The sequence below is a fragment of the Eulemur rufifrons genome, chromosome 5 (assembly GCF_041146395.1).
Source record: "Eulemur rufifrons isolate Redbay chromosome 5, OSU_ERuf_1, whole genome shotgun sequence".
Classification (NCBI taxonomy): Eukaryota; Metazoa; Chordata; class Mammalia; order Primates; family Lemuridae; genus Eulemur; species Eulemur rufifrons.
Genome location: NC_090987.1, coordinates 37,508,172 through 37,521,970, shown reverse-complemented (window position 1 = coordinate 37,521,970; position 13,799 = coordinate 37,508,172). Strand labels below are relative to the sequence as shown.

The 13,799-nt window shown below is 40.6% G+C and overlaps 1 protein-coding gene across 2 annotated transcripts; it reads right to left on the bottom strand.

Moving 5' to 3' along the window:
* Positions 1–3,016: 3,016 nt before the first annotated feature.
* AQP4 (aquaporin 4) lies at positions 3,017–12,265 on the bottom strand. 2 transcript variants are annotated; one of them, XM_069468156.1, is made up of 5 exons: positions 12,234–12,265; positions 8,771–9,185; positions 7,326–7,490; positions 6,966–7,046; positions 3,017–3,386 (listed from the first exon to the last, which is right to left on the bottom strand). In XM_069468156.1, exons 1-5 carry the CDS (start codon positions 12,263–12,265, stop codon positions 3,108–3,110), a joined length of 972 nt encoding a protein of 323 aa, XP_069324257.1. In that variant the 3' UTR covers positions 3,017–3,107. The 2 variants fall into 2 exon arrangements, with proteins under 2 accessions (XP_069324257.1, XP_069324258.1); XM_069468157.1 differs by lacking the exon at positions 6,966–7,046.
* Between the last annotated feature and the right edge of the window lie 1,534 nt (positions 12,266–13,799).

The window sequence follows — 13,799 nt, the reverse complement described above, 5'->3', positions numbered from 1 at the left end:
GGTGGCGGTTGTACTCTTCCTTGGGGAAGAGATAGTTGGCATTGTTTCATGGCTGGGTATAATTCATTTATGTCTTCCCCGTTTTTCCTCTCTGATCTCTTCTGTGTGTATCTGTCAGCAGCAGTCTCCTGGGAGCAGCACCATGCACTTCATTAATAAGAAGGGATTAAAGGAAAAAGCCCTAGTCTCCTAATACACTTGGATAATTTGGTGCCATCCACAAGGCAATAGACCCCTGCTGCATAGATGTCATTAGAAAGGTACAATTTCATTACTTTTTACTGGCAGAGCCTTGAGTGAAATACAAAATATGTTGTCTCATATGCAGGGAAAAAAAGTGCTAAAGCTTTCATTCACTTCATGCCCCTAAAAATAGTAGAATGCAAAAATATATTTTATGGTTTGCACATTTAGGTGGCCTTCCTTTAGTTGTCCTTGAAATCATGCTTTTATCAAATATTGAGAAAAATAAAGATTAAAAGAAAATTATTTATATTCTTAAATTCCAAATGAGAGCTATATATTTTTATTAATTAACACACTTGTTTTGAATACCTACTATATGCCAGGCAGGCACTCTCTAGCTACTAGAAAACAAATTACAAAAACATCATTCACTTTTTTTTTTTAAACCTAACTTATTGAATGCTATAATTGGAAGTGAGTGTAAAAGTGAGTGTATATGAAGTAAACCACATGGCAGAATAAAATTGATTATCAGCCAGGATATTGTAAGTGCATTCAGGAAATCTGTTTAACACTTCCTTGTTAACCGAACTTAGTTTTGAACTGACATGTTTGCCGATGGTTGACATTTACCTTTTGAATTGAATCACCTCTGATTTTAAGCCTTTAGTGGTATGTTGTGCAAACCTTTGCAATGACAGGCACAAACTGTCCTTGGGAGATTTGCACCCTACTTTCTATAGGTCCTGTCCCAGCCAGGAAGGCACCACGTGTCACTGGTGTAGCGTGTAGTATGGCCGTGCCCCCTGAGAAAGGGGCCTGGGATTTAGGCATCTGCTGTACAATATGCCAGTGGCATTTCCAGGCATGACACTGGTGTGATGACTCTCTGGGAATCTCACACATCACTCTTTCCTAGCACCGAAGAGAATCAGGTTTAACAGTGGTCCATTATCTCACTGCCACAGACACACAACTGCCATTAACACTAAAAAGTGACACACAGTTGGAACTGTGCTTCGGAGAGGAAAGCCCCTGATCATCAGCTATTTACAAGCCACTCCTTGCAGTGATAGGTTTTTGCTTTACTTCTACCAGCTTTTGCTCAGTGAAATTGACATTTGCAGCTCTTTGTCTAAGATAAAGGCTAGACTGGAGAGTTAAGATGACAGAAACTGGGGTTTCTAGAGAACACTCTACTGACAAAAGGCAAAGTACGACAGAAAAAAACAAATTATTTTGGCAAATAAATGAATCAGTAGCAAAAATACTTTAAAAACTTTGTTGGGGCCGGGCGCGGTGGCTCACGCCTGTAATCCTAGCACTCTGGGAGGCCGAGGCGGGCGGATCGCTCAAGGTCAGGAGTTCGAGACCAGCCTGAGCAAGAGCGAGACCCCGTCTCTACTAAAAATAAAAAGAAATTATATGGACAACTAAAAATATATATATAGAAAAATTAGCCGGGCATAGTGGTGCATGCCTGTAGTCCCAGCTACTCGGGAGGCTGAGGCAGGAGGATTGCTTGAGCCCAGGAGTTTGAGGTTGCTGTGAGCTAGGCTGACGCCACGGCACTCACTCTAGCCTGGGCAACAAAGTGAGACTCTGTCTCAAAAAAAAAAAAAAAAACTTTGTTGGGTTACATACAATATGTCTACAAATGAAAGATTGGTCATCTAGTCAGCTTTGAATACAGAGTGTTCTGATATCCTCACCTTTTGACTCTGCAACCATGTCATACCTTGCTTGTTATGCATTTTAATTCACTCAAATAGCATTATACTTGCAGTGAAGATTATCAACAAATGTCATGAGGAGTGAGAGCACAGGAGAGATTAGGACAGGGCAGGACCAGTTTACACTTCTAGAGTGAACAGAGTTTATTAATCAACAAAAAAACAGTTAACTTAAATTCTTGTTATCAAAAATATGTCTCAACTAATGTTTAAATATAGACAACCAAAGTTATAAACAAACAAAACCCCCAGTTTTGCTAATAAATTAAAAAAGGAATAAGCAAAGTGGTTAAGGGGTTAAAAGTTTAGATTGTTAACCTTGTGTGGTGCATTTGAGGATGTGCACTGAAAACAGATGGACCATTCAATACCAGAATGCAGATTTCCTTTTTCTTTGTGATTTTTGTTTGATGGTACTTTTCCCCCAGCCCCATAAGATTTTATAAGTCTGCTTGTCCTGAATCTCAATAGGTGTCCCTTACGATTTGGATATTTTATTAGGTAAAACTAATAAATATACAGGCTTCTGAATATTGTTTTCAAATTTCTGGGCTTTACTCCCACATTACCTTGGGCACTGAGGAGGAGGAAAGAATATTATGAATCGGAGTTGGGGTTGAAACTTGGGTATTTGCAACATAAATGGAAATAATTGATTAGCAATGACCCTTGTTAATATTCTTTTGCAGAGGTAGTTTATAAATAAGGGATTGTCCATACGAGAACTTGTTATATTCCCTCTCTTGAATGTGCATGACTCTGAGATATACTGTATCTTGCCATTGTTAAACTCGATTTAATGGAATGAATATTCAAATGAGGATTGCCAATACCAATTTCCTGATAGAGGAGGAATAAACTGATAGGCGTGTCTATAAGTTCTGTCAGGCAAAACTTAACCAAATCTTGATACACATTTTAAATTGGTTATTAATGAAAGGCAACTAGATATATTACTTTGGAAATACTTTAAAAAGATTTCTTTTCTTTAAATTTGAAATTCACAATAGGCTTTTTCCCTTCCTCCTTGGTAAATAATGAAATAGTTACTGTTTAGACCAAGTAATATGACATGAAATAACAAACCTGCACATGTCTAATTTATAATAAATCTGTTTCCTTAATAGGTGGAAGGAAATCTGAGGACAGTTCTAAGGGGTCTCGTCTGCTTTCAGTGCTGTCTTCTAGTCATACCGAAGACAACACCTCTCCCGACGGGTCTTTCCCCTTCTTCTCCTCTGCCCGGTCAATGTCAATTACATGCACCACTCCAGGTTTTAGAATCAAGTCTTCCGTCTCTACCTGACTCCTGTTGTCCTCCACCTCCATGTAGCTCCCTTTTGTTTGCTGGGCAGCTTTGCTGAAGGCTTCTTTGAAACGACGTTTGAGTTCGACGTCTGGACAGAAGACGTACTCGTAGAGGCCACCAGCGAGGACAGCTCCTATGATTGGTCCAACCCAATATATCTGAAGGAGAGACAGAAGACGACAAGTGTAAGTGGAGAAAAGCTGTTCCATTGAACAAGTCTATGAATATAGAATTTACCTGGGCTAAATGAAGTGAGCAATTGTGTCATGCATAAAAAAGAAGGGAATTGGAAAAGAAATAAGACAATACACCAAATCCACGTCAGAGGTCCATAAATTATTAAAATAACATTTGAACAGAAAACAAGAACTGTTTCTTGTCCTTCTCTCCTTTCATTAATTAGGTTCTTTCCATTTTCTGATAATCCCTAGTGTAAAGATAGCTCTTCTTTGCTGGTACTGCAAATTAAGCAGAAACTAGAAATTCTTCAACTCAAATAGAAAAAAATTCTGGAAAGTAGTTCTTTTATTTTCTTAATATTGCCATCTTACATTGATTTTTTGCATAATCACGATTATAGTGCAGATTTTATCCTTTGGGGCTTTAGTTATTCAGTATAGCATGATAAATGGAATCCCAGCTCCACTACTTAGCAAGTTTGTTACCTAACTTCCAAAGTCTTAATTTCCTCATCTCAAAGTGCAGATCATAATAATACATACTGCATGGGGTATAAGGATTAAATGAAACAATTCTTGTAAAGTACTTAATAATTCCCAGCTTATAGTAACCTACTCCATTCTAGGCTTCTTAGAAAATTTAAAGATGTATGTGACTAGGAAGGCCATAAATTATTATCTTCCTTATGTTACATGCTTTTCTTCTCTAAAATTTGGTGATTTGATTGAATTGAAAACTCTCTGGTTTGTTTATTGCTCTTGTTGCAGAGAGCTGTCATCTACATTGTTCTCATAATGGTGGCTTGGTGAAAAAATCTGTACTGAGTTTATGGATGAAGGCTGGTTGAGGAGTAGCAATTCCATAGGATTTCAATAAATGGAAGTTCTTATTACATCACTTATGTACCTAGAATAAACTAAGTGTTGAGTTGGAATGAACGGCCGTATTTGCTTTAGCGCATGTGGATGCCGTAGAATATTAGACATTCCTTTAGTAGACTCACTTGGGCAACAGAAACCCTGTTTGTTGAGCACTGTCTGCACTTAGAACTAAGCTGGCTGCACTTAGAACTTTCCTTGTATTATCTCCTTTAATTCTAACAATAACCTATGAGATATTATTATTCTTCCCATTTTAAGAACAGGAAAACTGACACTCTGAGAGGGTAAGAAGCTTGCTTAAGATTTCATGCTCAGCAAGTGGTTGAACTGGGTTTCAGGTCTCTCTGACTTCAGACCTCTCTTTTGAACCACTGTACTGTTTTCCACTACACTGTACTTCTCTCCTTTGAACAAAATATGATGAATGCTTCTTGCTTTAAACACCCTCTGGAAATTAATCTCACTTAGCATCCTCATTGTAAAATCTAAGGAAAATTCAAACTTTAAGCTGAAGCTGAACACATATCCTTTACAGGGAAACTGTTGGCAGAGTGGCTGAAAGGACGGAGTTCCTTATCTTGAACATGAAAGAAACCATATGAGAGTTTATCTTCTCTATGCCCTTTCAAAGGAGAAACACAAGCCCTCCTCTAAATGTCTTTGCTCTTTGTTCCTCTGGTAAGATCTCATTAGATATGTACTAGTCCACAGGCTACAAATCCCACAAGGGAGAATAAAAACAGCTAAATAATTACTGCTGTTCCCCAAAACACCTATAAAGAGGACATTTAGCTACGTGTTCTCAAAAATAAACAAATCTTGGTGTCAAGTTGCTCTTTCAGAGCAAAGTCATATTACTTTAAAAGCAAAGAAATGATATTAATATGTTTGAGATGTTGGATGTCGTAATTACCCTGATCTGATCACTATATATTATTTGTATCATAGTGTCACTATGTACCCCATAAATATATATAATTATCATATGTGAATTAAAAAAAATCTAAAAAATAAAATGTAACTTTTAAAATTTATAAAGGTAAAGAATTTTTATTGCTAAAAATCTAGAAAATATATAAAAATATAAAGAAAACTAAAATAATATCATTACACTGTACAAAAAAACCCCACAAATATTTTCATGTTATTTCTAGTCTATCTATCTACAAATTAGTTCTAAATCTCACACAACCATCGTTACAAAATGGATAGTCATTTTTAGTAGGATTAAGATTAGTATAAAATCACAACAAGGGAAAGCCTTTGATTTAATCAACAAGCTAAGAATTTTCTTCCTGTTTAAATTTTAGGTAGTTTATAGTAACTGACAAGTAATTAATAAAACATATATTTTATCCACATTTTTAAGCCCTCATAAATTAAACTAAAAGCTGTTAATTATAAAATATTTTTAATTTAACAAAGTAAACTAAAAGTTACACTTTCATTATAAAAATCTATATATAGTGCCCATTAAAATTTCCACTTTTGTTAATGTGGCCAATCTTTTGAGACATAAATGGACATATCAGTGGCAAAATGACCAATCTCATGGATGGCCTTGATGGCCAAGTCTTTGCATGGCTGTGTCCAAAATCTTGCTGTTGAATGCTGACTCTCATTCTGTTATTTAATGGTACAGAGAAATGAATGCATATAGCAGTGCTGCAATTTCTTCTCATTTGCAATGTACACCATAGTTGAGTGGTTGTGACTAAGTCAATAACCACCATATGCATAAGATTAAAACACAAATGACACATTCTGTTATATTCATGAATTCAAAAAGTTGTAAAATAACATTCACAACGTATAAATAACAATAAAATTAGCCTCATTTGAAGATGGCTTATATGTGTCTCATATTTTTATTGGTTATTGTAACTTAGCCTGTTAATGGCCTTCACAACTGCTGCATTACTTATTTAAAGGATTTAAATTCCTTTGCTGTAAGAAACAATGGAAACAAAAATAATTGTAATATTTAAAAATGGATAGCACTATTCTCTGGAAGCACTGCCACCACATTAATAAGTAGATTAGGCTTGGGACTGAAAAGTGTGCCTTTTCTGAGAGTCATTTATTCTTCCAGCTACAGTCATGATGATACTAGCATAAACACTTGCACTATTTATTCTCCACCATCTGCAGTTCAAATGCTTCCAATTCACATACTATTAATTGAGTTTATGCTTTTGTAAACAAGAAAGGTAAATATTTTTGCTGTGGGCAGTGCTTTTAAGTATTTCTTTCTTTCTTCTTCTTCTTCTTCTTTTTTTTTTTTTTTTTGCAAGTTTATTTTCTGTTATTGCTGGGAAGGCTTTACTTTCAATTATTTAAACAACATATTCACTACACTATCCTGATTTTAATTTGTTCCACATAGGCAACCTCCATGTATGATGTATTCTGCTGCAGTCTGTCAGATACAGCACTCAGAACAACACTTAGGAAAAAAACAAGACGGTTACTAAAGGCCCAGAACAGATATAAGATGAGATGTTTTATAGCAGATCTGTGCTAGTCTTTCTCTAGTCTTTATGAAAGACATACTAAAGTGAGGGTCGAGGTTGGAGGAATGTAAGAGAAACTAGTAGGCAAAATAATGAAAAAAAGAGCCCCATAGGTAATTGTCCTCAACTGCAAGAAGATAGAAACTATCAACATGAGTGTTACCCAGTGGTTTTCCCAATTTCCCATGATAACTGCAGGTCCAAAGGATCGGGCGGGATTCATGCTGGCACCAGTATAATTGATCTATAAGAAAAAAAGAAAACAACTTCAGACATTGCTGAAACAGGGCTACTACCAGGTGTCATTCATTGCAATTTGCCATCATTCATCAGGTCACTTAGAGGAACCTCAGGATGTTAGTTAGCAACTCTATCAACATTCCCTTCATGTAGTTGGCAATATGATCACCTCAAATGGACAGACATGGCTGGATACTAAGGCTGTAAAACATAACATCTTCAGGCCAGCCAGGGTGAGGATAAATGAGACAGATCAATTATTTAAATGGACTTGGAAACTTACTGCAAATAAATGTCCAATTGCAACAGAAAATCCAATCGCTAAAGCTATTGAACCAGTGACATCAGTCCGTTTGGAATCACAGCTGGCAAAAATAGTAAACACTAGCTGAAATGTGATTATCAACTCCACCAGGAGACCGTGACCAGCGGTAAGATTTCCGTGAACCTAGAAAGAGAAAAATATTCCATCAGAATTGAAGTAAGAGTATTTTCTATGATAACATATCATTGTGAAAGGCATATTTTATCTCTGTAAAAAAGTAATGGTTAATTTGAGTCTTCTACCCCACCTCCAAATGAGACCTCCCTCTTCTCCCCCACAAAAAAAAAAAAAAAAAAAAAGAAGGAATAAATTACACTCATTTTGGGTCATCACAGATAATTACTCTTACAATGACCAAGCAGGAGTTTGTGCTGAATGTCCTTTTCTACAAAGGAAGTAAAATGTGCCACTGCAGCACTTCACTTATAAAAGAATTTCTTAAGAGCCTTGTAATTTTATAAGGCAATGATTAAATCCATTAATTAGGTTTAAATTAATTAATATATATTTCAATTAAAATTTAAACCATGTGTGGTTTTTAAATTTTTTTAATAGACCCTGGTGCTGAGTTAACAAATGATACTCCTAATCAGCTAAGAATAAAACTAAGATCAAACGTCAATTTTTTTTTTAAGCATGATCCTTTATGTAGATCATTTTAAATCTCATGAACGTGACAAGAAATGACACTGTTTCTTTTGCTAGAGAACAAACAAACAATTGTAATAAAAATGCCTTAAGCTAAATATATAGTCAATATAATAACTGGGAGAGGAGAGGGAGAGGAAAAAACCAATACAATGTCTGTGCCATCTAAACTTGGTTATTTTCCAGTCATTCAAGAGCAAACAGTGATTTCCCATTGATACATTTAAGGTTGCCAAAATCAGTTTTCACCCTACCAGAAATGATCAACAATTCCCTGGGGATAGGCCGGGCGCGGTGGCTCACGCCTGTAATCCTAGCACTCTGGGAGGCCGAGGTGGGCGGATCCTTTGAGCTCAGGAGTTCGAGACCAGCCTGAGCAAGAGCGAGACCCCATCTCTACTAAAAATAGAAAGAAATTATATGGACAGCTAAAAATATATATAGGAAAAATTAGCCGGGCATGGTGGTGCATGCCTGTAGTCCCAGCTACTTGGGAGGCTGAGACAGGAGGATCCCTTGAGCTCAGGAGTTTGAGGTTGCTGTGAGCTAGGCTGACGCCACGGCACTCACTCTAGCCCAGGCAACAGAGTGAGACTCTGTCTCAAAAAAAAAAAAAAAAAAAAAAAAAAACAATTCCCTGGGGATAAATCAGCAATTTTAGGGATGTCTCTTATGCTACCAAGGTGTCATTTAGCAAAGAGTCTGCAAGAAGCCTGGAGTCCTAGTTGGGAAAAATAAAGAGCTAAAGAGGCTACCGTGGTGACTCCCAAGCCTCCCACCACACTGGGAGGTGTGACCAGGTAGAGAATTCCTGCTCCAATGATGGCCCCCAGGCACTGGGCTGCGATGTAGAAGACAGACTTGGCGATGCTGATCTTCCTGGTGCACACCATGGCCACGGTCACGGCAGGGTTGATGTGGCCGCCGCTGATGTGGCCGAAGCACTGCACCATGGTTGCGATGCTGAGTCCAAAGCAAAGGGAGATGAGAACCATGTCGACAGGCAAGGGCTTTTCCGTCCCACCCCAGTTGATGGTGGATCCCAGGCTGAGGAGGACAAAAATAAGCATGGCCAGAAATTCGGCGGTGACTGCCTTCCAGAAAGCTTGAGTCCAGACCCCTTTGAAAGCCACCATGATGTTCTCTCTTCTACACAAAGGTCCACACTTACTGAAAAGAAAAACGAATCAGCTTCAGAAGCCAGTTCACCAGCCTTTCAGTGGGAAGGGTTTATGAATTTAGGCGCAGGAGGCCAGGCTGTCTTGGGTACCATGGGCAGGGGGTGCCCAACGTTATTTGCATACTGAGAAAGAATGCCTCTGGAAATTCCTTCCTTAATAGCCAAGAGATTGGTATTCTAGTCTCCCTTGATTTAATATTCAAAGATCATCCAGTTTCACTGGAAAATGATCCCAAGTGTTCCTAGAAAGGCAAATGTCTAAATCAAGTTCCTTAAAAGATTAATAAAATATAGTTACCTTGTAGTTAATTCCCTTAGAGAAAGTTTCTAAGTTTCAGTGTACATTTCACATGCCATTTTTATTTTGAACACAAAGCAATAAAAATGGGGGGAGTCTTTTTCAGTTTTGTATTTTATTGCTTCGAAATGGCATTCTGCGAATGGATTAGTAAAGCAACTCCCCTCCACCCCGCCAGCTCTGGATTAAGGGGAAGCCTGCTAGGAGCCCAGGGATGCTGAAGACTGTCATTGGAGAAGGTAGATTCATTGAGGACAGGGGAGCTCCGGCTGACTAGCATCGGCGGTGGGGACAGACAGGGCCTGAGCTGGGACAGCGACACTCCTTTCCTCGCCTGTGCGCCAGGAGGGAGCGGCTGTCAGCGGGAGGGGCCCGGGAGGTGTGCCCGCCCGAGGGACACTGCGCGGCGCCGCCCAGACCTGGGTGCGCAGCGCGGGGACGTGTCAACCTCAGGCCCCAGGGGAGGAGGACGGAGCAGCGGCCGTTCCCGGTCCCTGCCAGGTTCCCGGCAGCGGCCAGGTGAACAGACGAGCGGCCCGCAGGCAGGTGGCCAGGGCGCATCTCTGGCGCCGGTGGGTAGGGGGAGGCAGGAGGGTGGGAGATGCTCTTAGGGGAGGAAGGTCAGCCCCTCCTCGTGCCCGCCCTTCTCTCAACCCTAGTCGGTACCGCGCAGAGAAACCTCCCAGAGCGATCCCAGAGGCTGGGGTGGGCAAACGCCCGGGCACCCTCCCCGCCCGCCTGGGACAGAGCTCGAGAACACTGGTCAGGAAGAGGGGGTGTGGCGAGCGACACTGAGGTCCTCAAAGCAGAAGGCTCTATGCAATTTTTCTCCAGGGTCTTCTCGATGGCCTCTCTCATTTCTGCTTGGCCCTAGGGACAGCCTGCCTCCTCTTGGGGAGCTGCTGGGGGGTGTGGGACAGTTGTAGCGGGGAGGGGACAGCAAGGCAGCCACTGGGAGGGAAGACACTTTCTTCCTCCCATCTCCCATCTGTATTCCTCTTAGTCTTTGGATCTTTGGGGCTAGGAAGGGGTGGTTTGAGGATATAAATGCCAGCTGCTCATTCTGGCTTCCCCTTGGGGGGCAATTCTCCCAGTTACCCCTTTATCTAAGACTTTTGCCCTTGTCCTTTGCCTGTGATAGTCATGAGAGCCAAGAAGTATGGAGAACATTTAGCAGAGACTCTAATCACAGAAGACTAACGTAAAGGGTTAGGCGAGAAAGCCAAGTACTTTAAGCGATTAGCATTATAGCAGCTTTCCCCTTGACACGTGGTGTGGCCCTTGTTTACCCCACATGGCTTACTGCAGGGGCAGTGAGGCAAAGCTGTGCCAAAAAGGGCTTGGGGAGCTCACCTTTGACCTTTAGCTCTCAGCGAGCCTTTGGTTTGAGGCGGGGCTTTGCTTCAGAGTTGGAAAGAGAAACCCAGTTTCTGCCCAAGCCCCAGTGGCAGGATAAAGGCTGGCTTCACAAGGGGACCTGCCAGCCATATCGCAAGTGTCCCCTGCCCAACTGAACTCCTCTAAGTGAATCATGTAATTATGAAAAAAACCCCAGCTGGGACAACGACATCATTCTCCGGAGAGGAAGAGAAGATAGAGACAAAAACACCACTTGAAATGTGGCAGGGAGGGCACCCTGGAGGAGACGTTAAAAATATCCCCAAGGAGGGGAGGAAATTCCTGGAACTCACAAATTGAAAAACAAGTTAGGAGAGTCACTTCTGAACTCACCGGCAGCCCAGGGCTGTAGCCGGGATGGCAAAGGGGCAAAGTGCTATTACAGTTGCTGTCGTCTGTTGCCAGATATGGTGGGGAATAGGAAGAGGAGGCTATAGAGGCTGGGCGGGCAGGAGATGTCCCTTTTGAGCAGGGCAGGAGAAACCAGGAGAGGTGGGTCCCAGGAAAGGCCACCCCCGCTTCGCCCCTCACTCCTGCCATTCCCGGAGTTCTCTCCCTGCTCATTCTCTCATGCACCTATCTACCTCTCCAGAGACCCAATTTAAGAAACTCAACGGCTCTTTCAGCTTCCAATTTTTATCAACCAGAGAAATTTAAAACACAAACAAAACAACAAAACAACAACACATCATAAACACACTCCTTAAGAATGGTTTTAGCTTTTTTTTTTTTTTTTTTAAAATCCAAATAATCTGATCTCCTTCCAGGGCAGAGTGACCAACCTCAGTTGTCTGTGAACCCCAAATTCTGCTGGAGCATATATGTACTTGTGGCCCTACGAGAGCTCACCCTTGCATCGCTCATAGCCCCCCTGTTTCTATGGTCAATGTTCCCTTGCATTTTCACACTCACTAGAAATGGATCAACACAATTTGGTTTGCTTCTTTTGCCCCAGAACAAAGGGGGTTTGTTGATGTGACCGGGTTGTACCGGATCGCACACATTAATTTCTAGCTGAACACCCAGCCTCATCTACTCCTGGACAACCGAGCCCCTGGGTGAGTAATTTTCCTGATGAAAACTAACTGGATTTACCTCCCTAGGGTAATCTTCCTGTGCTTTTGCAGGTCTCAAGTATGTGGAAGATTTTGTTAAAAAGCATCCCTTTTCTTCTGCCTTCTCTCTGCCTCTCTTCTGAATATGCCCAGTATACAGATCTAAAAGAACGACCCTATAGCTGCCTTCTAGATTCTGCCTGAGAAAGCAGGAATATCTGTAGTAAAAGAGACAGTTTCATCTTTTGGCCCTGGGCATTGTTCCCTTAAGGCAAACAAGGACTTACCCCCACCGCCTTGCTGCGGGTCTATCACTCATGCCTTCCCCAGCCAGAGTGCAGCTCTCATTGCCTGGCCCACAGCTCCCAGTGCAGTGGGAGTCAGATTACGGCCACTTGTCTGATTGGGTTTTTGGAGTGTAGGGGTGGAAATATCCTGCACCATGTGGCAATCGCTAAGTTATATTTGAACTTGAAATAACTTTTCTGTACCTGATCACCATAGACACAGGGCATTTCAGGAACACAAAACACCTACTTACATTATGTTTTTTTAAGCTGGTCATCTTTAAGAATGAGAATTTCCCCACATCTTTATTTGAATTATTCCTACCACAAAGAATTGTTGAGTATTTTGTCTTGTTTGCTTGTATGTTGTAGTTGGAATTGGGTAACTATCAGAAAATGGATTTGTGTTATCCGGCAGTCGAGATGAACTGAAATCTAGGCTCCGGTACATTTGATTTTTAGCCAGTGAGGTCTATTTGCAGTTTTTGATCTGAGAAGAAGCATTCTAAGCGCAATGTATAAATGCAGCTCTATTTATAACACAGGCAGCACTGATTTGGACAATAAAAAATAAGGAAAAATAGGAAATAAGACTGCTCTAGGGTACTCTTCTGACTGTTACATTAATAATAATTTGGGGGCAAGAAGTAGCAAATTTTAAAGAGACAGTGGTTGGATGGGGACAAAATTATTGGGAACTGTAGGTAAATTTAATATCTGGAAACCTAGGGACAGGATTGACTACATAATTTGCTGGTCCCAGTGCAAAATGAATGCAGGACTGCTTGCTCAAAAATTATTAGAAATTTCGAGATTGTGACAGCAGGGCATTAAACAAAGCGTGGGGCTTCCCAGCGCAGGACCCTGTGCAGCTGCACAGGCTGTATGGTCGTGAAGACATCTCTGCCTAAGGAGTTCGGTGAACTCCACCAAAAGGTCTAACAATTATCTGCCTGCATCACCATCTCATTAATTTTTTTTGTCTTTAAATAGACCTCAGGTACGTAGAATTGGAATCATTATAATCTCTGGTTTATGACACTCTGTCATCACTGGTGCAAATATAGTCCTGTTACTTTATAATAGTTAATGACTTTTTAATAGTATAATGAACATCTGTGAATCCACCCCTCAACCCAACAACTAGAACCATGGTAATAGCTCACACCTACCTGTGGGCTCCTCCCTCTCTTCCCTTACCACCTCATTTCACATTTTCTCTTTTCTAGAACAAAATAGGCAAGAAAGAAATACAGAAGAGAGAAGAAAGACATTTATACTTTTAAATTACAGTCACAATTTTTTGTTTTGTTGTCTCGTTCAGGTACTTGAGACATGGAGGTGGGTGAAAAGCTCTCCCTAGAAAGAGAAATTAAAATTTTGAGTGTGACTCCAGAGGAGCACTTTATTATTATTTCAAGCATTCTCAGATAACAAAGATGGAATTGACATTATTAAAAATATGGTTGCACACTGATTATTATACATCCGTGGTTTCAGCCTTTAAAAAATATGCCCCCTGAAAGTCAGAATAAATTCTGATAAGAGGGGCAGGGGGAATTTATA

Coding starts and splice junctions, on each gene's coding strand:
- AQP4 (XM_069468156.1), bottom strand. CDS start 12,265: ATGAGTGATAGACCCGCAGCAAGGCGGTGGGG. Junction 9,186..12,233: donor CCCGCAGCAAGGCGGTGGGG/GTAAGTCCTTGT, acceptor TTTTCTTTTCAG/TAAGTGTGGACCTTTGTGTA. Junction 7,047..7,325: donor CAATTGGACATTTATTTGCA/GTAAGTTTCCAA, acceptor TTTTTCTTATAG/ATCAATTATACTGGTGCCAG.